The sequence below is a fragment of the Grammomys surdaster genome, unplaced genomic scaffold, assembly GCF_004785775.1.
Source record: "Grammomys surdaster isolate TR1022 unplaced genomic scaffold, NIH_TR_1.0 125745, whole genome shotgun sequence".
NCBI lineage: Eukaryota > Metazoa > Chordata > Mammalia > Rodentia > Muridae > Grammomys > Grammomys surdaster.
The window spans coordinates 2,114,345-2,139,629 of NW_021620577.1; the positions used below are offsets into that span (position 1 = coordinate 2,114,345).

A 25,285-nucleotide genomic window follows, 5' to 3' on the forward strand; every position below is an offset into this window, starting at 1 on the left:
GTGTAGCCCTAACTGGCATGGAACTCAAGAGCTAACTGCCATTGCCTCTCAGTTGCTGGGAGTAAAGGTGTGTTCCTACATACCCAGCTCAAGTAGACTCATTTCTTGGGTTGTATCACCCCAGAAATAATATGCAGAATCAAGAAGTTGTATATTCCTTTGTGTAGCTTGTAGCATGTTACCCATAGTGCTTTTTCTGCTTTTTACATTTAACGAAATATCTGAACAGGTAGCCTCACAGATTGCCAGTTAGTTTGTTTTCCATCATTTTCTATCACAAACAATGTGTAACTAACTCTGCTGTACATAAAAGCAAGGCTTCACACTTTAGGCATAGACTTGATAAAGCTTGACTTTTTTGACTTCCCAGTCCATGGCAAAGTGCTAAATGAGTAGAGCTTCTGGGTCCTAGGAAAAGGTTGTGAGGCAAGTCATAGGTTACAGCTCATTGCAAGTAAAGAAACAAAAGACAGCTATGTAAGGCTGAGTCTTCAGTTTTTTGGTTGAACACATGACTAACATGTTCAAACCCTGCGTTCATCCTAGCAGGCACTCTTCCCCTGCTCCCCCAAAAAAAGGTTCTGTTTGTTTGTTTTGTTTTCTCAAGACAGGGTTTCTCTGTATAGTCCTAGCTGTCCTGGAACTCACTCTGTAGACCAGGCTGGCCTCGACCTCAGAAATCCGCCTGCCTCTGCCTCCCAAGTGCTGGGATTAAAGGTGTGCGCAACCACCGCCTGGCAAAAAAGGTCTTTAAAATGCCATTACAAGAGTAGGGATGTAACTTAGTAGGTAGAGTTTACTTAACATACACAATGCTCTCAGGTTTTTTCCCCCATTCCCTTCTACCTCTTGCTCCAGCCCCTGCTCGCTCCGACTACCGCTCACTCCAGGCCCCTGCTTGCTTCAGTCTGTCTTCAGACACCCCATATGCAGGCATCAGATCTCATTAAGGATGTTTGTGAGCCACTATGTGCTTGCTGGGGTTTGAACTCATGACCTCCAGAAGAGCAGTCAGTGCTCTTGACCACTGAGTCAATCTCACCAACCTCCCAATGCTCTAGTTTTAATTCCTGTCATTATATTAGTCAGTGTGTGATATACACACATAGAATCGTAATCCTAGCACTTGGGAAGTGAAAATAAAAGGTTCAAAAGTTTATGGTCATCCTCGGTTACATATGGAGTTTGAAGCCAACCTGACCTATTGAGACCCATGCTTCCAGAAATTAAAATAGTATGGCAATACATACCTTTAATCCCAGCACTTGGAATGCAAAAGCAGGCAGATCTCTTGAGTTCGAGGACATCCTGGTCTGTGGACCAAGTTCTAGAAAAGCCAGGGCTACATAGAGAATGTCTTTGTTTTGTTTTGTTTTAAATTAAGGCCAGCTATGATAGTGTACACACCTTTAATTGCAGCGTTTGAGTGACAGAAGCGGGCAGATCTCTATGCATTTGAAGCTATCCTGGTCTACATTGTGAATTCCAGACCAAGCTAGACCTTCCTTCTACCACCATTAATTAATTAATTACAATTTTTTAAAAAATATTAAGGAGTTACCCAACCAGGGGACTGGAGAAATGGTCAGTGATTGAGTCTGCTGGCTGCTGTTCCAGAGGACCAAAGTTTAATTCCTGGTATACTTGCAACCTTCTGTAATTCCAGTTCTAAGGAATCTGACACCACTTTCTGGCCTCCAAGAGTAGTATCAGGCACACAAGTATACCAACATACCTGTATACAAAACATCCATATTTATGAACTAAAATAAGATAAAATAGTTACCCAGCTGAGCATTTTATCACCTTTCACTCACTGTCAAGCAAGTCTTCTACCACTAAAAGTGGCTGTACGACAATGGCGTCACTTAATGGTAACTAGAGAGCACCAGTTTCCTGCTAGCCTACACTGCTGTTCTTGTAGGATTAGAGAGGTTACTGGAGTTACAGCTAAAAGGCACCAAGTCATTAAGCAGGCGGGGCTTTGCAGTGTGACCACTACAGAGCACATTTGGTTCTGATGGCTGAAGTGATTCAAGTGTGGTTTGCTTTCGAGAGGTAATCCTTCTGTGCTCCAGTGAGCTGGCATTTTATTGACTGCATTTCTGGTGAGGCGGGTCACTTGGTCAGGTTTTTGAGTAGATTAACATTTCTTGCTTTTATCCTCTCAAAGTTGTATTTGTATCGTCAGTTCATTTGAACATTTCAAAGATCATTGTATTGAGGAAGATTTCACTATAGTTTTTCAAAGTCCTATCTGGAAGGTGAGTAGAATTTTGTGTGTGTTCTTCCTTCTTGCAGAAATCAGAAATCTGTTTAAAACACATTGCCTAAAAAAATGGGGCTGACTTATTGGTGTTTATTCCATAGAAGTCCTCCTCACCTTTGCCTTTTCTGTCAGTCAGGTTGGCGGGAGGAGGCAGGCATGACAGTGACAAAAGTAGTGAATGGGATTACTGCCTGCGGAGCATCTAACCTAGTTTTGGAGGATGGACAGTGTGCATCTTGAGAACCATCTTTGAGCTTTATCCCTGACTCTGGTGTGGTCTCAGAGCTGAGCCACCAGTTAGTACTGCAGCTCTACTACCTTCACCTCTGTCCTTCAGATTCTGTAAACAGAGTGAAGAGCTTCGGGTGGGTCCTTAGGGACATACTGGCCAACATTTAGGGGGTCAGTACCTTAACTTCTTCCCTGTGGATTGGATTTGTGGCTCTCATGTCAGGTTGTAAACTCTAGTTGAGCTGGCCACCAAAAAACCTCTCTCCCCTGATAGATATGATCGGCACTGTGTGCCAGGAACCACTGTCTGCCCCGTATGTTATTTGCCTTAGCCATAGGTATCATGTCTGCCCTGGTATGCTGTCTTGAACTGTGTCCCAGGGCTGCCACTGTTGTTCTTGACCCGTCTTCACAATTGTTCCCACAATACTCAGAATGAAAAAGCAAGAGTGGATTAAAAGCACTTTGGCCATGATTAGTGAATATTCTCCAACTTTCTCTAAAGAAAGATGCTTTACAAATATTGATGTAATACAGTCTCTATATCCTTAGTCTGGCCCATTTTTTTCTAAAGGTTATGCTGTGAGACCCAATGAGTATTACAGGTAAATACATATATAAATTAACTGGTACTTTACCAAGCCTGTAATATGTTCTCGTTTGCACTTGGATTCCAGAGCATCATTTAGGAAAGTCACAGAAAGCCAAATGTAGCAGACTTGCTCAGGATTCATGACAGGCCAGATACTTCAGAACTAGCAGCTGACTGTTTTTTTTTTTTAACTTTAAGGTGTTACACATTGGCAGTTGAAATTAACAATACAGTTCATTTTGCCTTTCAAAAGGAATGTCATTTAAAGCTCGTTTTGTGAATGCTGTCCTCATCCCAGAACATATGTGGGTATGGTTTAGTAGCCATGGATTCCATCATTTAAGAACAAATGTAGACTCAGTGGCTGCAAATGTCTATAATAAGAACAGCAAACTTTTAGATACTGTGTTTGCGGTAGAATGCTCGATAGGTAGTTCAATCTCCAGCACCATGTATACCAGGAGTGGTGGTACATACCTGTGATCCCAGCATTTGGGAGGTGGAGGCAGAAGAATCAGGAGTTGAAGGTCATCCTTAGCTATGTAGAGTTTAGCCAGTTTACTATACACTGAGTCCTTGCCAGGTATTGTGACATAGCTTTAATTACATTATTCAGGAAATGGAAACAGATAAATCCCCATTAGTTAGAGGCCAGCCTGAGTGTTGTGATAGTGAGACCCTATCTCCAAAAAAAAGAACAAAAAAGAAAGGAAGGAAGGGAGGGAAGGAGGGAGGGAGGGAGGAAAAGAAAAGATACAGGAGTCCTTGCCTTTTTTTTTTTTTTTTTAATTTTATTTTAAGATGCCTTTAATCTCAGTACTTGTGAGGCAGAGGCAAGTGGAACTCTGTGAGTTTGAGGCCAGCTTGGTCTACAGAGTAAGTTCTAGGACAGCCAGGGCTACATAGAGAAAGAGAAACCCTGTCTTGGAGAACAAAATTATATTTCATTATTCTGGTTACATTCCTGAAACCTAGGTTGATGGACAGATTTTGTAATCTGGTTTAAATAGTTGACTAAGTCAAATGTGATTGTTCACACCTGTAATTCCAGCACTCAAGAGACAAAGATAGGAAGAGTGCCTGGTCTACATGGTGAGTGCCAGCAGGCCAGAGAGAGCAATGTATTGAAAGCCTGGGGGAGGGAGAGAAAGAAAGAGAAGGTGGGGTGCGGATCAGCAGCAGGCAGCAGCTGTTTCCTTGTGTGAAAGTGTTGCCATGGTTTGTAATGCTTGCAGATCTCCTTGGCCTTCCTGCAGACAATCTACAGGCTTTGCTTGCACTGAGCAAGTTGCAGGTGTGTGTAGTTGGTTGGGTATAGAAAGCTAGTAGGTGAGAACGGAAATACAGTGTATGATATGGTGACTTCACTGGAGCAAGGTTCTGACCTGTTATGGTTCTGTTTGTTTCAAGAAAATGTACTTGAGGCTCAAGAGTTACAAATGGATGGTTGGTAAGGTTTATGCCTCTTTTAGTTTTCAGCTAAAACAAATGGTGTTAAAATCCTCCCCTAGTGAGCTCTTAGGAATGTGTTGGCATATGCAGTATGGATGAAACTCTGTGTTTGTTTTCTACTAGTGCCTGGATCAAAGTGGAACAGCTAAAGCCTTATCATGCTCACAAGGAGGAGATGATAAAGATCAACAAGGGCAAACGGTTCCAGCAAGCTGTGGATGCTGTCGAAGAGTTCCTCAGGAGAGCCAAAGGGAAAGACCAGGTGAGAGAGACCGCAGTCATTTCCTTCCAACAACAGGCCAGTGGTTTTGCATGGTTACAAGTAGATGATTTGTGTCAGACACACTTCTTTCCCATGAGATGCTAGCAAGAGAACAACTGTGTCCAGAGCTCTATGCCCGTGGCTTACTTTTCTGAGGCTCGCTTTTTCTGAGGCATGTCGTTTTTGGGAGGAGTAGCTCAGCTTCACAGTACAGGCAAAGATCTTAGGAGTACAGCCACCTCCCATCTTTGGGGCCGTAGACAAGTGACATGATTTTCTCTTTTTTAAGCTGTCTTTCCAGCACAAACAGAGGTGAGCAAGGATCCTGTTTCTCAGGGTGGCAATGAAGACAGTTCACAGAACTGCTGAGAGAACTATGTGGCCCATGTTGGTGGCAGTGGTGGTAGTGGCTGTTGTAGTGGTTATCATTATTATTGTTGAACTTTCAGACATCATCCCACACTTCTGCTGATGACAAGAATCGGCGTAATTCCAGTGAGGAGAGAAGTAGGCCAAACTCAGGTGATGAGAAACGCAAGCTTAGCCTGTCTGAAGGGAAGGTGAAGAAGAACATGGGAGAAGGAAAGAAGAGGGTGACTTCAGGCTCTGCAGACAGAGGCTCCAAATGCCTTAAAAGAGCCCAAGAGCAAAGTCCCCGGAAGCGGGGTCGGCCCCCAAAGGATGAGAAGGTTTGTCTTACTGCTGTAGCTTCCGGGACTAGTGTCTTTTTTTGTGTAAAGTAGAGCCATGCTCTTATATATATGATCTTGCTCACCTAGTGGGTGTGGAATCTTCGCCATGTTCTGTAGCCAAAGTGAGAGCAAGATGCACAGACATAGGAGCAGATGGTGAAGGCAGGAGTTCTCCTGAGTTGCTCAGGCCAGGGCAAGACTAGCAAGAAGGAAGGGAAAACACTGTAGAGGTGAGCATGCGCTCCACATGAGGCCTGATTCTGGCATGAGTATCCCTGTGCAGGTAGAGGCATGGGGCAAACAGAGGTACACATAGATTGACGCTGGGTTGCAAAGGATCATTCAGTAAATTCAAGATAGTGGAAGTACTTAGGAAGCTGTTTAAGCTGGTTGTTGAGATGGCAGTGTGCCAAGCTGGGCCTTAGTAATTACAAGGTCAGAGAAAGGGGCCTGAAGCCAAAGTCACGGGTATATCCACAGAGATAGCATTTCCTAAAGAGTCAAGGAGAGGTATGTCAGAGGCAGCCTTCCTTCGATTTGCCATGGTTATGTGGAACAGTGAAGATGAAAGGGTAAGGAAGCTTCAAGCTTCACTCCTAGAAGATAGTGTTGCTTCCTACATGATCAAAGAAGAGAGAAGTGGTTCTGTGGCTTTTAGAGGGATTTGGGATTTGCTGTTGTCTTTGTTTATGGAACTAAGGGTAGAACCTAGAACTTCGTGCATGGTAGACAAGCACTCTATCATTAAACTGTTCTTCAGATCTTTTTTAGTGTGATACCTTTGAAGCATGACCCAGAAACTACTAGAATTATAGACTTGGGAAGCCATCTTAGAGGGGGGAAAAACCAGTCTCATCCATGAGGCTAGATGAGCTTGTCTTAGAAATATGTGGAGGGTGCTCAAGAGCACAGGCTACACTGCAAAGAAAGTGTGTGGTCAGGGCGAATGACGTTGTAAGTGTAGCCAGATGAAACCAGGAGGAAATAGCGTGTCTCTTACCTTCTGGCTAACAGGTCTTGAATTTGAGGAAGTGGGTGCCCTGTGAATATGAGAGCACAGTAGGAGATATGCAACCATGATAAAATGAGCAGAAGCCAGATGGCTGATGGGACGGGGGAGGATAAAACCTTGATGAGATAGTAGATGGCAGAGCAAGATGGGCAGGTTCAGACACCAGTGGGACAGGGCACTGAGCAACTCAAGCTGCCTTGAATTTGCAGAAAGAGCAAAGAGCTCACTGCATCTTTGGGCTGGCCCAGTTATACTCCATCACGAGGTACCTGGCCAACTGCTGCCAGATTGTCTGGTTTTCCTTGAGAGAGGCTGGAAATTTAGAATTGTATGTGAAGTACCCTAAGTTTAAATATTTGAATCTGATTCACATTTTTAAAACACCTTAGGGTTCCAAATGAGTAGTATCTTTGGCTAGGTACAGTCTGGTCTGCCTTTGTGGGCCTCTGATCAGAGAAGTCTCTTTACACTGTCCTAAGACTAAGAAGGAAGAGAGCGAGAGTCTCCCTATGACCATGCTCAGGAAGTAGGAAACTTCAGGGAACTGCCAGCCTCAGTGAATAGGGGACTTTGCAAGGGATGTGGCCTAGTGAGCCCCAAAAGATACAGTTTTCAGTAGAGAAGAAATTGGAGCTGTCAGGTATTACATGATCTTCCAAATTAGTACTGCCTTCAGGCAAGCTTCTCACAGACAACTGGACAGAAACAACTGCCTTTGGAAGGGAAATACAATGGAGAGGTTAGGACAAAGGTCCTGCCTTTGTACTATAACCTACGGCTTGCTGCAACTGATTAACCATGGCCTAATTCCTTTCCCTCAGTTTCCTAGTCTGATCCTTCAGCCCTCATAGGTTTGCTGGGAGACTTGGAGAATAGTGGGCATCAGATCCAAACCCTTTGTGGGCTATTTCCAAGGATAGGAGCTGGGTGTGCAATGAGAACTGAAGTGGAAGGTCTTCAGTCTACCCCTCCCTAGATCCTGCCGAGGCTTCTCCAATCTCAAGGCTTTCCTCAAGCTGGTAATGAGAAACAATCTACCCCTACAACACAGGTGTAGTAGCTTTTAACCAGGTTTCAGTCTAGGAGAACAACATCCTCTTAGCCACCCCAGCAGGGTCCTTTCTGGGTGTTTTTGGGCTGAATCTGTGCTCAATGCTTCAGGTAGAGTATGCTGGCACTGGAATCACAGTGCAGCTGACCCTATCTATCCTGTAGCTCACAGAGTGCAGGTGTGTTGCCATAGCAATCGTCATTTGGCTGGAAGTAAGCAGTAAAGCACAGGCTCCTAGCTGCAGAGTCCCAGGTCACTGCCATTCTGTTGTAGTGTAATCTTCTGGCCCCTGAGGATAACTCAAAATGCCATCCTAGAGCTCAGAGGTGTCAAATGCTTACCTACAAACAAGGCTGAATTTATGTCTAGACTTCTGTTTGAGAGCTAGCTTAGAGCCCTGCTCCTACGTCTTGCCTGGGCTCTCCTTTCCTTACTTTGAAGCTGAGAACTACAGCTTCAACTTGAGACCATCCCTACAGAAATGTGCCAGATCTGTGGTACTCATAAAATTTTACACTCACACCAAGAAGAATAACCAGAGTTGGACCAAGAGCTGTAAACTCTGTTCTGGAGCTCCACTGCTCCAGCTTCATTGGCTGCAGTTTAAAACTCACCAGCCTGTTGTCAGAGGCTGTGTCGTAATGTTATTGGAGGCTTTTGTGTTAGCACAGATAGAGATTGTATCTGTAATTGCAGAACAGTCTTTGTAGCAGCATTACACTAGACTCTATTAGACAGGTGCTTTTTTGGCAACTTTACTGCAGGCCACATCTAGATAAAGCCTAAGAGGCAGACGTGGCCCCTCTCAGAAAGAGAGATACTCACTTCTGTAATGCATACTCAGCTTCACCTGCATACCAACATGATTCCCAATGTGGAGTAGAGTGGACAAAACACAGACAGGGAAGGCAAGGAGAACACACTTGTAATGGTACCAACCCTGGGTCTAAATTGCTGTAATTTGAGTTGCTTCATGTAATTTTTTCTTTTGGTTGGATTTTGGTTTGGTTTGGTATATATTTTGAGACAGGGTCTTACTTTGTAACCTTTGCTGGCTTGGAACTATGTCAACCAGGCTGGCCTCAAACTCAAAGAGATATTGCCTATGTCTGCCTCCCTGGAGACTAGACAGGGTTTCTCTGTGTAGCCCTGGCTGTCCTGGAACTTGCTCTGTAGACCAAGCTGGCCTCAAACGGAGGTCCACCTGCCTCTGCCTCCCAAGTGCAAAAATTAAAGGCATGAGCCAACACTAGGCCTCGAGTTTGAATTTTTAATCTGTCTCAAAATTGGCCAATGTTACTTGAGCTCTCTACACCTCAGTTTTCTTTTCTGTAAAAGGAAGACAATATTTGTTCTTCATTGTGAGTAATAGGGGTTATATGAGACCATATATGTAAATTAGTACTACGGTGACTATTGAAACCTTTGCTGTCACTATAATCAACATTACCTTCAAATGGGAAAAGGTACAGAGAGGCCAAATAAAGCTTCTGTGATGAGGAGACCTTTCCATAGTGCCCTAAAGTGGGCCTATGAGTCAAGTAGACAAGATGGAAGACCATCCCCAGTAATACAGACGTCCTGAGACAGGTTCATGTTTGGAGTGCTTGAAATAGGGGAATGGAGTACTGATGATGGGAAGGGAACAGAGTTGGGACTTGGGTAGAAATGCAAGTGGAGTAAAGGGTCTGACTAGAGCCCTCTCTGAAGGCTCCACAGCAAACATCAGCTTCACTGTGAGAAGTGGGGAGCTGGCTTTGGGAAGGTATGATAAGGTCTGACTTAGGCTGGTTTTCAGAGACTAGTCTCCATAGGCCCAGAGAGGCAGCTGGAGATTCAGTTTGCAGCTGCCTGCTGACAGTGATGATGGTGTGGTGGCCAGTTTGGTACAAGTGACAAAGGGAAATGTGGCTTTATGGTGGCAAAGCAGTAGAGGAAGCAGCCTGGTACCAGGGAGGTGAAACTTCATCACAGGAATGACAGAATGTCTATGGGCACGTGAGCGTTCACCCTAGTATCCCACTTAGATGGATGAAGTATGAGGTATTATCACAGTTGTAGGAAGAGCCAGCTTTGTACAAGGAAATGGGGCACAATGACTTCCTGGCAGCTCTCTTACTAACTTTCCTCCTTGTGACACGAGTGCGTTAGCAGGATTTGTTATTACAAAACTGCAGGAAGCAGTTGTCCTTTTTCCCCCACTTAGAGCCTTGCCCAGGGGATTGGCTTGAATTTACACTTAGACCGTGGCACTTGCCAGGAGCTTAGTTCAGTGTGGCCAAAAGGGGAAGCAAAATGCTGATGCTCTCTGCCTTTCTCCTGCAGGACCTCACCATCCCTGAGTCTAGCACTGTAAAGGGGATGATGTCTGGACCAATGGCTGCGTTTAAATGGCAGCCAGCCGCGAGCGAGGTAAAGAACTTTTCCTGCTAGTAGGACTGGCCACAATGTCAGAACAAGAACATAGCAGATTTTCTGGCTATCCTGTGTGAGCCTCTTTCCCTTTTGTCCCTTTTCTGGTTTTTTTGGTTTTGTTTTATCGGAAAGCACTACAGAAGTCTGGAGGTAAAAATAAATAAATAAACAAACAAACAAAGTACCTCAGGGTACTGGGTGTTTAGATCTGAGAGGTTCCAGGTAGTTTGCCTATTTAGTATCCTATGTGGGATTATAAACCCACTATCATTCTCATTGTTTAGGGTAGGATTGCCTTTCTGTTTATTGTAAATACCCTGTCTTCCATAAATGCTCTGTTTTGTTGCTTCCCTCACCCCTGGGGGTGGGGGATGATATATATATTCTTTTTTTCTGGGGAGGGTTAAGAAGAGAAGTTATTTTGTCTTGTGACAGGGTAGTCCATGCTGGCCTCAAACTGAAGATCTTTCTGCCTCAGATACGCAGGTGCTGGGATTACAGACATGTAGCCACCAAAGCAGATCTTGATGTTTAGTAGCTTGGGGATCTGAGGAGTCATCACACTGGCTTCACTGTTCCTGTGCCTGGTGCTAGGCATAGTTATGAACAGCTATGGAGATCTATGGTCATAACGACTATAATCAGAATTGGCCCCAGGGAGTCAAGACCTACAAGGGTTTGGCCTCAAACCCAAGGAGAACAGCACTCTGAAGGTAGAAGAGTCCTGGAATTGCTGCAGTTTATATAGCCAGGCCAACTTTTTGCCTGGTGAATGCTTAGTACTAAAATACAGGAGACCTTTGTAATATTATTCCACAAAGTTACTAGAGTGATTGATCTCAACCAGCAGAAACATCTGTCTTTCTGTACTTCAGCCCATTTTTCCCTTAACTAGAATGACAGTTGTTTATGAAAGACCAGAATTAGGCTGGTAGCATAGGCATGTAATCCTAGCAAAGGAGGATCTCCTAGGAGGATCACAGGTTCATGGCCTGTCTAAGTGACCAAGTAAGTTGAAGGCCAGCTGAGTAACTTAGATACTATCTCAAAAAGTTAAAAAAAAGACAACATTTAAGAAGCAAAGGTAGGTGGTTCTCTCTGTGTTCAAGGCCAACCAGAACTGTAAAGTGGAAGCATCTCTTAAAACAAAAACAAACTGAAAAGAAGGCTTGGAGGAGGGGCTCAGTGGTAGAACACTTACCTACCATGGGCAAGGCCCTAGATTCTGTCCCTAGTTCAGGAAATTAAAAAATAAGGGAAAAAAAAACACACACACACACACACACACAGAGGAAGAGGCAGGCAGATACCTCTGAGTTTGAGGCCAGCCTGTTCTACAGAGTAAGTTCTAGGAAACTGTTTGTTTGTTTGTTGTTTTTTGTTTTTTAAAAAGAAAAAAAAGACTTAATTCAGAAATAGAAGTTTCCAGACAGCTGTAAAGGAGACTTGGTTGGAGAAGCCATGTCGCAAGAGGGAGTCCGTCTTCTAAGCAAGAGGAAGGGACTGAGAGAGGGCAGGTCATTTGATTTCTTTGTCTTCTGGTTTCAGCCAGTCAAAGATGCAGATCCTCACTTCCATCATTTTCTGCTGAGCCAAACAGAGAAGGTGAGTGCTTACTTGGGACACACTTGTTTATGAATGCCACAGCAACAAGCTAAGTGACAGTGTGGGCCCATGAGGAAATCAGGTGTATTGTTACTTGCCTTCAGAGTCTGAGGCAGGAGGAGCTAGACATACAGGCTGTCTGTCCATCTCCATGAGGGTATCTATGTGCCTGGTGCTACATCTGTGGTCAGGATGGCCTCCCAGCCCTGTCATGCAGCAGGAAGGCCAGAGGTTGGGTCAGACTTGGCAAAGATCCTATAGCAGTGGGTAGCCTTGGAAGTAGGCAGATGTCATTTCCAGCCCAGCTCTTCTGACGCAACTCCAAGACGAGGCACATAAGTTGGCACCTCTGATGCTCAGAGTCAAAGACCTTTGAAGAACTATGTGGAGTGTTGAGGTAATGAGTGTTACTCTGCATTTGATAAAATTATACAACAAAAAAATATTCTGAGCCGGGCGGTGGTGGCGCACGCCTTTAATCCCAGCACTTGGGAGGCAGAGGCAGGTGGATTTCTGAGTTCGAGGCCAGCCTGGTCTACAGAGTGAGTTCCAGGACAGCCAGGGCTATACAGAGAAACCCTGTCTCGAAAAACCAAAAAAAAAAAGAAAAAAAAAAAATATTCTGTGTTATAACCTCACTTTAGGCCTAGCCATTTTGGGAAATTACCATGTAGAACTCTTACACTTAATAAATGATCTTTTTTTCCTCCCTCTTTATTAGCCAGCTGTCTGTTACCAGGCAATCACAAAGAAGTTGAAAATATGTGAAGAGGTATGTAGGCTCCCTGCCTTCAAGGTTTTATTTCACCTGTGGTCTCATCATGGGCAGATTGCTGAACATTTGGTTATTTGTGTTCCCTATTCCTAGGAAACTGGTTCCACTTCCATCCAGGCAGCAGACAGCACAGCTGTGAATGGCAGCATTACACCCACAGACAAAAAGTAAGACCTTGGATGAGGGACCTCCTGGAAGCTCTGAATTCTATTAAAGCTGGGGAGGTGGTACCAAGAAAACCCTGAAGGGCTGCGTCCAAGCCACTGATACTAATTTGGGAACAGTTTGACTTCTCAGAAGTGGAAGTTGCCATTTCCCACTAAGGTCTATCCCTTGGGAATAGGCTAAGGGCTTGGCTCCATAATTGTCAGTAAGTCTGAGCAACTGCTTCAGAAGTTCTCTTTGGGAGGCCAAAGATATCTTATTAAGTACTACCTCAAGCCTGAAATAGTCCTTCTCAGTTGATAGAAGGTGTAGCCTTAGAATTCATGTCCTTGCAAGTAGCAGAACTGCCCTTGCCGATACTGCTAGTCTGGAACCATGCTTGGAAATGGGGCTCAGTAGACCCATGATGGGAACTCCCAAGATTAGCCATGGAGAGAGAATGAAGGTTTTTGGAATAAAGCCCTTTGTCTTGCCTTACCCCTCCTTCCCTCCCTCTCCCTCCCCCATCTCTCGCTCTCTCTCTCTCTCTCTCTCTCTCTCTCTCTCGCTCTCTCTCGCTCTCTCTCGCTCTCTCTCGCTCTCTCTCGCTCTCTCTCTTGCGTCACCTAGCCTTTCCCATGTACCCACTGTCTACTTCCACCTTACCTAGAATATGGGCCCCAAACCTTCCACACACTTACTTGCCTTTGTTGCTTCACTGTAAGCCTATTGAGTCTGCAGTCATTTTGTGAAAAGGGTGTCTTTACTAAGAGACTGTCTTGTGAACAATATAACAAGTATGAATTCTAGTTTGTAGCTTCCATACAGTTCTCTCACAGACTAAACTCAGTATATTTTTTGACAGTTCACACTATTGAAATCCCTAGTTAGACAAGTTCTTTGTGAACTCCCCTCTGCAGTCTGCAGAAGATAGGAGCTGGTCAAAGGGGAGGTATAGCCTAGAGATGGTAGTGCACGCCCGTGATCCTAGCACTTGAGGCACTGGGACAGAGAAGGATTAGGAGTTCTAGGCTAATAAGGGCTGCTTAGCACTGCCACGTCTCAAAAAGGTGAGGGCCAGGCATTGCAAGTAGATATCCCTTAATAAGGATTGTGTTTGTTTTAAAAACAAGACCAGTACAGGGGTAAGGACTTGAGTCTTCATATTCTTACCCAAGATCTTGACTGCCTCTCAAGTCAACTGACTCTTCAAACATGAGTTTGAAGTCAGCCACAAAGCAACATTAATCCACACTGACACAGAGACTATTGGACTGTCACTTGTCATGATGGAAGTCCTGATATTGCGTTCATAGATCTATTGGGTTTTCCAGTACACAAAAGGAAAGAAAATTTCCCTTGCTTGGCATTCCTAGGGGACATTGTACTACACAGGAGAGCTATAAATGGCAGAAGTCTAAGCATAAAACCTAGTGGTCAGAGAACCCAGTTTTGTTGAGGAAGGTGGTGTCTTTGATGCAGATGTTGTATGTCCTAGGACAGAGTGTTGAGTAGTGGGTATTCCTGAAAGTATAATCCTCCAAGTAAAGGAGTCATTTTCCAAGGGTGCCTGAAGGTGGAATTCCCAAATACCAAAGAGAAGGAGAGGTTGCACACAGTCTTCATAGGGATTCTGCAGAGCTGAGAGAAAACCCAAATAGGAAACAAAAAAGTAGTGGAATTTCTGAGAGAAAAAAGACATTATTTATCTATTGCGCTGTGCAAGAACAGACAAAGATGTGTAAGAACCAGTTGGGTATAATGCTTCACTCAAGATCCTCACACTCAGAAGCCTGACACCGGAATATTGCTGTTAAGTTGAGGTTACATCTGGCCAGACTGGGCTACAAAATGAGAACGTATCTCAATTTTTAAAACAATTTTTAAGATTGGCCCAATTGGTTAAGCACATAATTGAGGGCCTAAATCCAATTCCCAGTACCCACATGAAAAAGTCAGGCATGGTAGTACATACCTCTAATATCAGTGCTGGGGACAGACAGGTAGATCACTGGGACTCACTGGCCAACCAGCTTCACATGCTTAGCAAGTTTCAGGCCAGTGAGAACCTTGTCTCCAAAAAAGGGTGGTTAACGTCTGAGGAATAAGATTCAAAGTTATCTTCTGACCTATACATATTCACAATTTACAGGAACTAGAAAAGACTTTTAGACAAGATGTAGATCTCTGTACAAGTATATAAAGACAACAGGAGTAGCAAGCAGCCCCACCAAGTTCTCCAGTTTCAGGAAGGAATAGGTAAAGAAAGTTAAAGGTAGGCAAAATTTGCTGTATGCATGTCAGCTGCAGAGAAAGGAAGGCGTTGGGAAAGATGCTTTGGAGGATGTAGATAGGTAGTCTGAGTGTGAGAGCCTGGGAGGGGAGGGTGGAGCATAGCACTCCTATTGTGGAGGTTGCCTTCTCAACTCTTCATCTCTTTTGTTTTTTTGAGACAGGGTTTCTCTATGTAGCCCTGGCTGTCCTGGAACTCACTCTGTAGACCAGGGTGGCCTCGAACTCAGAAATCCACCTGCCTCTGCCTCCCAAGTGCTGGGATTAAAGGCGTGCGCCACCACCGCCCGGCCAACTCTTCATCTCTTGTGCATTTTGGCACCAGTTGTGATGATCTGAAAGCCTAGCACACAGGGTTGCTGATCTAGAAGGGTTGCCATTAAAGAGCTGTAGCCCAGTGCTTTGTCACTGGAGTGGAGTTGGAAGCTTGGATGCTTTATCAGAGCAGTAAAGGAGGCCCACAATTGGAAGACTTGCCATGAGCCATGAAAGTCATACTTTGGTCTCTAGTGATTAAAGGTTTAGACTTGGCCATACGCATTTAGGGACCCTTACTAACTGTCCAGGAAAGGAAGAGGGACAGTGCTTTGCCAAGGAGTATGGCTCAGTGGTTAATCATTAGCCTAACATGAAACACCCCTGGGTTTGGTGTCAACACCATTAAAACAATTGTCATTTGTGCTGCAGGATGACTTCCTTTGCCTGGACTAATCAACCTCTGTCTCTTTCAGGATAGGATTTTTGGGCCTTGGCTTAATGGGAAGTGGCATCGTTTCCAACTTGCTAAAAATGGGTCACACAGTGACTGTCTGGAACCGAACTGCAGAGAAAGTAAGTATCGAGGATGAGGTTTGTCGGGCCTTGGAAAGTAGAGTAACTGAGGGCAGTAGACATCTGTGTCTCTACTCAACACTTGCATCCAGTAAACCAAGAGCTGAACTCGTCCAGGCAGAAAGATATGTAGGATGTTGTTATAAAATTGTAACTATTTAAAACTACTCAAGGCGTAGCCAGACATGATGACACATGCCTATAATCCCAGCACTTAGGAGGTTGAGGCATGAAGGGTGCCATGCATTTAGGCCAGCCTGGGTTATTTAGGAAGTCTAGGCCACAGTGAGACCTTCTCTCAGAAGTTCAAGCAAGCCTGCCATGGTGGCGCATGCACATCTTTAATCCCAATACTTGGAAGACAGAGGCAGGTGGATCTCTATGAGTTTAAGGCCAGCCTGGTCTACAGAACAAGTTATAGGACAGCCAGGACTATGTAGCTATACCTGTTTTACTAAGAAACAAAACAACAACAAAAAGACATGGTTTAGCAATTAAAAGAGTGTGTACTGCTTTTCCAGAGGTCTAGAGTTCAGTTCCCAGCATATACATCAGGTGGCTCACAACCACCTGTAACTCCAGCAGATCCAGTCTCCTCTTCGGGCTTCTGGACACCTGTGCTCATGTATACACATATACACATACATAAAAAATAAAATCTTGGGCTGGAGAGATGGCTCAGAGGTTAAGAGCACTGACTGCTCTTCCAGAGGTCCTGAGTTCAATTCCCAACAACCACATGGTGGCTCACAACCATCTGTAATGGGATCCAATGCCCTCTTCTGGTATGTCTGAAGATAGCTACAGTGTACTCACATATAAAATAAATAAATAAATAAACATTTTTTTAAAAAAAAAAATTTTTTTTAAACATTTTTTAGCCAGGCAGTGGTGGCACACGCCTTTAATCCCAGCACTTGGGAGGCAGAGGCAGGCGGATTTCTGAGTTCAAGGCCAGCCTGGTCTACAGAGTGAGTTCCAGGACAGCCAGGACTACACAGAGAAACCCTGTCTTGAAAAAAAAAAAATTTTTTTATTTTTTTTTTAAAAAGATACAAATAACAGTAGCAACAAAAATACCCATTACTGTAAAATGAAAGGTGTCCCATTACATGGGACCTATAGACCTTGGGACCTTGTAACCACCATACTATATCTGTAATATAGCCCATGCTGAGCAGGTTGAGCAGCAAGGCAGTGTGCAGTTAGAAACTGCTACAGGAAATGAGAGTGTTGTTCTTGTGTGGAGTGAAGGACCAGAGACTTAGAAAAGTACTCCCTCTTAAGACATACGGTGTGCTTGAACCCTGTGAATGATAACTGCAGGGCTAAAGTTAGAGATGACCACTAATGGAGACACTGAAGATAAATGACGACAAAATAATAACAAAAATATCATTGGTACTGGGTGTGGTGATACATGCCTCTGATCCCAGCAGGGCCAAAAAAGGAAAAAAAAAAAAATCTCTTGAGTCTATGACGTTCATACAGTGCAAATTCCAGGCTAGTTAGGGTTACATAGTAAGACCCTGTCCCAAAACAACACAGAATAAAATATTTTAGGGTCTGGAGTATATCTCAGTGCTAGAGCAAGGCCTGGTTCTCTTCCTCGGTAAACTCCACTCCCAAATTTGTTTTTTACTGAATCGGCTGCTTTACAAGAATACAAAAATGGTTGGAGTTTTATAGGGAGCCTTAGGCAGTGGCCTCAAAAGCCGTGCTCTAGTTAGGTACAGGTGTCGAGCACTGTAGATGCACTGCAGTCTGGATGGCTCCAACATTCTCCTCAGGACTGCAGTCTGGATGGAGCAGGTGAGGGAAGGCAGGGCATCTGGGCATGTGTGAACATTTCCCTTTGATAGAAGTGCCTCTGGCTGCCCTTTTTCTTGATGAGAAAACATGGACAAGCCACCAAAGCATCCAAGAATTGAGTCAAACAAACCCAAATTCAAATCACAGATGTGCTGTTTACCTTCTTAACCTGGCTATAGGATTTGGAACCAGCCTGCCCAAGAGGGAATGGTGGTCAAAAGAAAGGGACCACACAGCCCCACCCTACTCCCTCTGCATGTGCTAGTGGCTCAGGTCACTGACTGGTTTTACCAGTTTTACTAGCAAAGAGGAGCTGGACACAGCCACTGTTTGTATCCTGCTTTTTAAACTGCCAGCCTTCAGCAGACACTGGCCTTGTGTGAATACCATATTATTCTAGCTAGCTACCAGGTTCATGTACAGAAACAGGACTTTATAGAAGTCTCTGTCCTCTCACATTTAAGGGCTTGGTCCTCCAGCACTAGTGACCCAGGGCTTCAGCCTCAGCCTCCTGCCTTGGGAGACCAGTCAGGGGCCTACACATCTCTGGCCTGTCCGGCATGTTTGTTGTGCATTGCATGCAGCTCACGTTAGGATCTGTGACTTTTGCAGTGTGATTTGTTCATCCAGGAGGGGGCCCGCCTAGGAAGAACCCCCGCTGAAGTCGTTTCAACTTGTGACATCACTTTTGCCTGTGTGTCGGATCCAAAGGCAGCCAAGGACGTAAGGATCCCCCTTCCCTCTGCATCTCAGGTCGTAGCCAAGAGAGCTGGCTGGCCTCCTCCCCTTCTCCCCTACACACTGAGTGAGTGTCTGCATGTGGGGGGAAATCCCATCTGTGGGCCAACTCCTTTCGGGAAACATGTCAAAGTTGAATACAGACTTCCTTTAATTCAAAGAAAGAACTTCTAGGGTTCTTGAAGTCTGCTTAAACATTTTTCTGAACTGGCTCCAGATATTCTACTGAGCTGGACTCTTTTTTAGCTGAGTGTGCCTTTCTTTCGTCCAAGGGCCAACTCCTATTTTAGCTGTTGCTGAATTTGCATGTGTTACAAATTTAAGTATAGTAATGATCCTATTAAACTGTGAGTGATCTAGTCCAAAGAAGCCCCCAGAATAAGTAGTGAAGTTCTTTCTGTCTTTTGAATCTTGGGAAGAGAACATGAAGATAAAAGGGACCATTCTGGAATGACGTTTTGTTTTGTTTTGTTATTGTTTGGTTTGGTTTGGTTGGTTGGTTAGTTGGTTTTTGGTTTTTGACTACAGGGTTTCTCTGTGTAGCCCTGTCTGCCCTGTAACTTAGACCAGGCTGGCCTCAAACTCGGAGATCTGCCTGACTGTTAAGTGCCGTGCTTAAAGGCATGCACCACCACAGCCTAGCTTTGTCTTCTTTTTTAATACGAAATCTCATATGTAGCCTTCATTGGCCTGGAACTTGCTATGTAAGTAGACCAGACTAGCCCAGAACTCACAGTGATCCCTCTGCCTGAAATTACTTTTCTCTCCCATACATATTCAGTGGCTCTTTCCTTTTCATTTTTAATAGTTAACTTCTGATCAGGAAGTGAACTGGAAACAACCAACACATTGTGTTCTACAGGGACTCCTGAGCACTTAACTGCAAGCCTGGGCTATTGCTTCTTCATTATGTCCCCACAGCTGGTGCTGGGCCCCAGCGGTGTGCTGCAAGGAATCCGCCCCGGGAAGTGCTATGTGGACATGTCAACGGTGGATGCGGATACAGTCACCGAGCTGGCCCAGGTAGCAGCCTTATGTAGGCTGGCTCTGGATCATCTTTTCAGTGGGAGCCCAAGATCCAGGCTGACCACACCCAAGTACGGGCAGTTTGGTTACACTAGAGCCAAAGCCAGAGCGGACGTCGGGAGCATTGGGACTAGTCTCTTGACTGTCCCCCTTCAGAACCTCAGCTGGTTGGAACGGCCATGGAAGGTCACTGCAGGCTAGTAGACAGGAGGTCCCATGCTGTCAGCCTTCCTACAGTGAGAAGCCAGCCTCCAGACTGCCAGTGTGGCCTTTTTGGCTTAAGCAGCTGTCTACAGTTGAGTCTAGCATAGTGTCCTCTTCCCAATCTTATGGGCCCACTTGTATTCTGAGGGTGGCTGAATTCAGGGATGGGCAGGGTCCAGAGGGCAAGAGTTCAGCCCAGGCATCTGCATGGCCATGTTTGCCCCTTGGTCTCTGAGAATCAGGATACTGGGAAACACGATAGAGATACCACCTCCCATACTTTCTGTGACTAAACTTCTGTATAAGGATAGCCTGTCTGACCCACTACAGTAGTAGGCTTTGGTACATGTGTTTGCTTTGTGACTTTTGATAGCAGCATGCTAACATATTCTGTGATGAGACACCATGACCCCTAAAAGATGTTCCTTCCTCCATACTTAGAGAAGAAGCAAGACCAATCAGAAGCTATGGCTTTCCTTACAGGTGATTGTATCCAGAGGGGGTCGATTTCTGGAAGCCCCAGTCTCAGGGAATCAGCAACTGTCCAATGATGGGATGTTGGTGATCTTAGCAGCCGGAGACAGGGGCTTGTATGAGGACTGCAGCAGCTGCTTCCAAGCAATGGGGAAGACCTCCTTCTTTTTAGGTAATATACCTACCCACTTATCTGGCCATGTTGGGCCTGAAGGCTTTCGGGTAGGGCAGCTATATTGGTGACAGTGTCTGTCCCATATGGCCTTCTCACTAGGCTTCCTAAAAGAAGGCTTCTTTTGCCAGGCACAATTAGTACCTGGAAGAAAAAAGAACCAGTCCTGTCTAGAACAGATGAAAGAGGTTTTCAGGGTGCATGGGTGAAGTCAAGTAGAGATGACCTGTCTATAGAATTCTTGGAACATGACCTTTGCCCTGAGCAGGTGAAGTTGGCAATGCAGCCAAGATGATGCTGATTGTGAACATGGTCCAAGGAAGCTTCATGGCCACCATTGCTGAGGGGCTGACGCTGGCCCAGGTGACAGGCCAATCACAGCAGACACTCTTGGATATCCTTAATCAGGGACAATTGGCCAGCATCTTTCTGGACCAGAAGTGCCAAAGTAAGTCACCTTTGACCTCTCTTCTTGCAACTTTATTTTCATTAGAGCTGAGCAGCTGGGTAAGACCATCCAGGAAAGAGAGTCCTTTCATGGTTCATTTGTTTGTTTAAAGAGCCCCCTTTGCACTCAGTCCTTGCCCAGGTCAGTGGAGGCCCAAATACACAGTGAAAATGGTATTTGAGGCCCCAGTGTGGGTCCTGAGTCTTTTGGACATGGGGAAGAACAGGGCTGCGCCCTTTGGAAGTGCTGGAGGTGAGCCTGATACTCTGCAGGCAATTTTCATGTAGATCCTTGAACTTCTGATAAATGGCTTTCCCTTCTCAGATATCCTACAAGGAAACTTTAAACCTGACTTCTACCTGAAATACATTCAGAAGGATCTCCGCCTGGCCATTGCATTGGGTGATGCAGTCAACCACCCCACTCCCATGGCAGCTGCAGCCAATGAGGTAACTTGATAGCAAGTGGCCCAGACCACTGAGCCAGTCCTGCAGCCCCTATTTAATTTGGCAGGGAATTCCTTTTGTATTTTGCAGCTTCTTCATAAAACTCCTCTTAGATATGGTTTTGAAGGGTTCTTTGTAGGCTTGTGCTGGGAGAGCTTTTTGGTGGATCCAGGTTGCCTCTGCTCTGGCTCTGCAGCGTACATTGGAAGCAGAGCTTGAGTTCATTTCACAGTGGAACCTGGACTGTGAAATCCCTGGATCATGTGAGTTCAGACTCTTCACTGTGCAGACCCTGAGGACAGGCTCCCAAGACTGGCTGCTTGCTCCACTAGCCTGTTGCCGCTGTATTGAAAAACAGATTTGGAGCTGCCCTTTTAGCATTTCTTTCTGTCAGTCCCTGTCTTTTTCTGTTCCTTCTTTTTCATCTTCTCTAAGGTTATGTGTGTGTGTGGTAGAATTTCCTTTTTATTCATATTTTATTGGCTTCTTCACAGTACTTGGTTGTTGTCAGTATTGAGTAGATACCCTTAATTAACTTAATGGCCTCCTCAGAATTTATCCTGTGCCAATTTGCATGAACCAGAAAGAAACACAACCACTTTACTCACTTTGCCACCTACTCATTTGTAACTGTAGTTTCTCAGCTAGTTCCTGTAGATAGCTCTTTCCATCTTTCTTTTCTTGTTAAAAATTAGGTTTCCCAGTATTATTCATTTCATCTGGAAGACTAGATTTCTTATCAAGCTAAATGGAGTGGTGCATGGCTTTAATCCCAGCACTCAGAAGCAGGCAGACCTCTGAGTTCGAGGACAGCCAGGGCTACACAGAGAAATCTTGTCTCAAAAAAAACAAAACAAAACAAAAAACATTTTTTATCACATTCCTGCCTGTGATGATGTTCTTGGTGTTCAGTCTAGAACGCTACTCAGCCTTCATCATGGGTTAACAGGTATGCCAGAGCTGGGTGTACTCTCCTTTATGTGCCTCTGCTTAGGTTGATCAGCTGCACACTGCCTCAGCAAAACTGGGTGCCCTGTTGCCTTGCACACAGTGGCTTTGATTCTTTTCAAGCTTTCATGCAGTGACCAGAGTCTTGGATGGCTTGTATGGCTAGGCCCTGCTCTAGGTACTGGGACATGCTGGGACACAGGCAGCTCCTCCCGTCTCCATGTCACTTACATTTTAACGGAAAGAAACACAAAATAAGCTCGGAGCTTTTAAAGAAGTAAAGACTGTGAAGAGTATAATAAATACCATTTGGAGGAGCCTTAGCTGGAGAAAAAGTTCAGCAGTTAAAAGTGTGCACGGACACAGACAAAACACCCATATACATAAAAATCAGTGGCAGCTGGGTGGTGGTGGCACACGCCTTTAATCCCAGCACTTGGGAGGCAGAGACAGGCAGATTTCTGAGTTCTAGGCCAGCCTAATCTACAGAGTGAGTTCCAGGACAGCCAGGGCTACACAGAGAAACCCTGTCTCGGGAAGAAAAAAAAATCAATGGCACCTTTAATCCCAAAACTCAGGAGGGAGGCAGATGCAAATCTAATCAGTGAGTTAGAGGAAAGCCTTGTCTACATAATGAACCAGCCAGGGCTACAAACTGACTTTAAAACAATAGTCATAAGCCAGACATGATATAGTTCTAGGAGAGCTGGAGCTTCATAGTAAGAAGATACAAGGAAAAACAAACCTGAGGTCATTGTAGACTGTAAGAAACGCTTTGTCTCAACAAGAAAACCCAAACACTGTGGCTGATGCCTCAGGATTTAAAAGAACCAGCTGCTTTTCCAGAGGGCCCGGGTTCAAATTCAGCACCCATATGACAGATCGTGTACATCTGTAACTCTAGTTCTAGGAGATCCAAACTCCTCTTTTGGCCCCTCAGAACACCAGGCACCCAAATGATGCACAGACATACATGCAGGCAAACAGACGTGAAATAAAAAAAATAAATTTTAAAATTGAATAAAACAAATACAATAGTGTATGTAGGCTCTAAGGTAATAAAACAGAGGTAGCTGGTCCCTCAAAGGGCACAGCTGCTGTGCTGATGAGGAGCTCAAAGGAGCCTTTGGAAAGTTGGCTGGGAGGTGCCAGCCATTTTTAAAGAAAGTAGGGCACAGTGATCCTGGGGCTAATAAAACATCCTCAGAAAACTGGACTGAGGGCTGCCACCTTGACTCCTCTAACAGCACTGAGCACTTCACATGTCTGAGTAAGTGTAGTCCTCTCAATAAAGCCCTGAGGGTTGTGACAGATAGTTCCTTCAGATGGGGCTGTGGCAGAAGCCCACAGGCTCGGGTGTTTGCCTCACATCAAATCAGCATTCATACATACCTCAAGCTCCAATCCTGCCTGCTCACCAACAGGCTAGACCCATCTAGAAATGCCTCCAGGAATCAGGACTCTTCACACAGTAGCTTTGTAGCTGGAGAACGACCTCTACCTCTTCTTTTTTTTTATTTTATTTTATTTTTCAGGTATACAAAAGAGCCAAGGCCCTGGACCAGTCTGACAATGACATGTCTGCCGTGTACCGAGCCTACATACACTAAGCCTTGCCTGCCCGTCCACCCTCCCACCTTCCCTCTGACCGCCCTCCGCAGTGTGGGGTCAGGGTTCTGGGACTTAGCTCTGGACCAGTCACCTGCCTCCGTGTCCTTTTATACAGACTTTGAGACTTGCATCAGCACAGTACACAGCAGCACCCTCCCTCCCTGAGGCCCTGGCCAGGGATAAGAGGATCTATCTCCACAGGTGGCTGTGAAGAAGCTCTTGAGCTGGGCATTGATTGGCCCTGGAACAGGAGCCTGTGTATTCTCTCTCTGTTTCTCGTGTTCTCTGTCTCTGTCACACACACACACACAGACACACACACCCAGGATAGAAGCTGTCCAGAAACTGCTGCCTGGCTGTTCTTGCAAGCTTGTCTTATCTCTGCCCCCTTCTGGGCAAGAGAGTAGAGGGACTAGAATTGGCAGGGAGCACAGGAAGCCTTCTCACAACTTCCCCAGGACAGAGACTGGCAGAGGGTCCAAGGTCCCCACTGGACCTATGAAAGGAGAGGCCCCTCAGCCATCATGAACCAGCAGATTCCCTGAGCAGGCTCTGTGGACCTCCAGCTGAGGAGGATTTTCCTGTAGACACTACCATTATGCAGCAGCTGGCAGAATGTCTCTGTGAACTGAAGAGAGACCAGCGTGGCCACCTAGACACCTCTTCAGGGGGAGCAGAGTCTACAGTCTTCAGCTCCCTGGCTGTTGTCTCTGTAACTGGAGCTGGTTCCTCCCAGGAGGTTTTATTTGGATTTGCATTCCAGCCCATGAGAAGGGGTCTTAGGGCACTGAGAGCAGTGAGTGAGGGGGTGGCTCCTTCCTGTTTCCGTTATGGCAGTCTCTTGAGCTGGGTGGGCTACCTATTCAGCCTGCTCTACACAGGTCCCCTGCATGCCCCTCTTCCCCTTATCCTTCCATGGAGAAAGTATTTCTGTCCCATCCTCTTTTGACCCAGCCCCAGCCTGACCAACACCAATAATGAGCATTTCACAGATGAGCATTTCACAGGCTGGGCTTTTGATGAGGAACCTCACTGATAACTTCTGCCAGTATCAGTGGTTCCAAGTCCTGGGGTTTTTGGGACAGACTTGAACTGGGGCCTTGTTCTAACTGCCCCTCAGTTGGATCCAGTCCTCTGCCAGGCCCTAGCATTTCTCCTTGAAGAGGGGACCAGAGAGGCTTAGAATGTCACATGAGAGGAATCCCCTGAAGAAGCCTTCCTCCTCATGAGTTTGGATTTCCAAATTCCAAAGCCACGATTTGATTTTTCCACCTGGGATAAGGATCTCAGGATGTGGGCATGGAGCAGGGAGTGCTTGTGGAGTTCAGCACAATTGCTCATTCACTGGGATGCTGAACAGTCTCTGTTGGACACAGCCTGTCTTGGTCCTGGGGGTTGGGGGTGGGGAAGATGCTGTAAGGAAACCGGTTAGTCAATGTTGTCTTAATATTGTTGACAATTCTGTAAAGTTCCTTTTTATGACTATTTCTGTTTAAGCTATTTCACCTTTCATTTTGAAATCCTTTCCTTTTATGGAGAAAATGTGACATTGTGAAAATGCTTGTAAGAAAGCCCCTACTCCCTCTTTTCCTTTAAAATGACAAATCTAGGTGATTAAGGTTGTGAATTTTTATTTTCACTTTGTTTTTGATGAACATTTGTCTTTCAGAATAGGATTGTGTGATAATGTTTAAATGGCAAAAACAAAACATGATTTTGTGCAATTAACAAAGCTACTGCAAGAAAAAAAATAAAACATTTCTTGGTACCATAGCTGTGCCAC

The 25,285-nt window shown here is 45.2% G+C and overlaps 1 protein-coding gene across 1 annotated transcript; it reads left to right on the forward strand.

Moving 5' to 3' along the window:
- The first annotated feature begins 4,497 nt into the window (after window positions 1–4,497).
- Window positions 4,498–25,275, forward strand: Glyr1 (glyoxylate reductase 1 homolog). The gene is made up of 13 exons (XM_028788360.1): window positions 4,498–4,806; window positions 5,256–5,495; window positions 9,887–9,973; window positions 11,525–11,581; window positions 12,303–12,353; window positions 12,450–12,523; window positions 15,524–15,623; window positions 18,048–18,158; window positions 19,095–19,196; window positions 19,887–20,049; window positions 20,318–20,497; window positions 20,822–20,946; window positions 23,427–25,275. The coding sequence occupies exons 1-13, from the start codon at window positions 4,636–4,638 to the stop codon at window positions 23,499–23,501; spliced, it is 1,536 nt and encodes a 511-aa protein (XP_028644193.1). The 5' UTR covers window positions 4,498–4,635; the 3' UTR covers window positions 23,502–25,275.
- The last annotated feature ends 10 nt before the right edge of the window (window positions 25,276–25,285 follow it).

What these genes read in the sequence shown, in the direction of transcription:
- Glyr1 (XM_028788360.1), top strand. Translation starts at nt 4,636, where the DNA reads ATGGATGAAACTCTGTGTTTGTTTTCTACTAGTGCCTGGATCAAAGTG. An exon ending in AGTTGAAAATATGTGAAGAG is followed by an intron (nt 12,354 to 12,449) that starts GTATGTAGGCTC and finishes CCCTATTCCTAG; the next exon opens with GAAACTGGTTCCACTTCCAT. An exon ending in GGAACCGAACTGCAGAGAAA is followed by an intron (nt 15,624 to 18,047) that starts GTAAGTATCGAG and finishes TGACTTTTGCAG; the next exon opens with TGTGATTTGTTCATCCAGGA.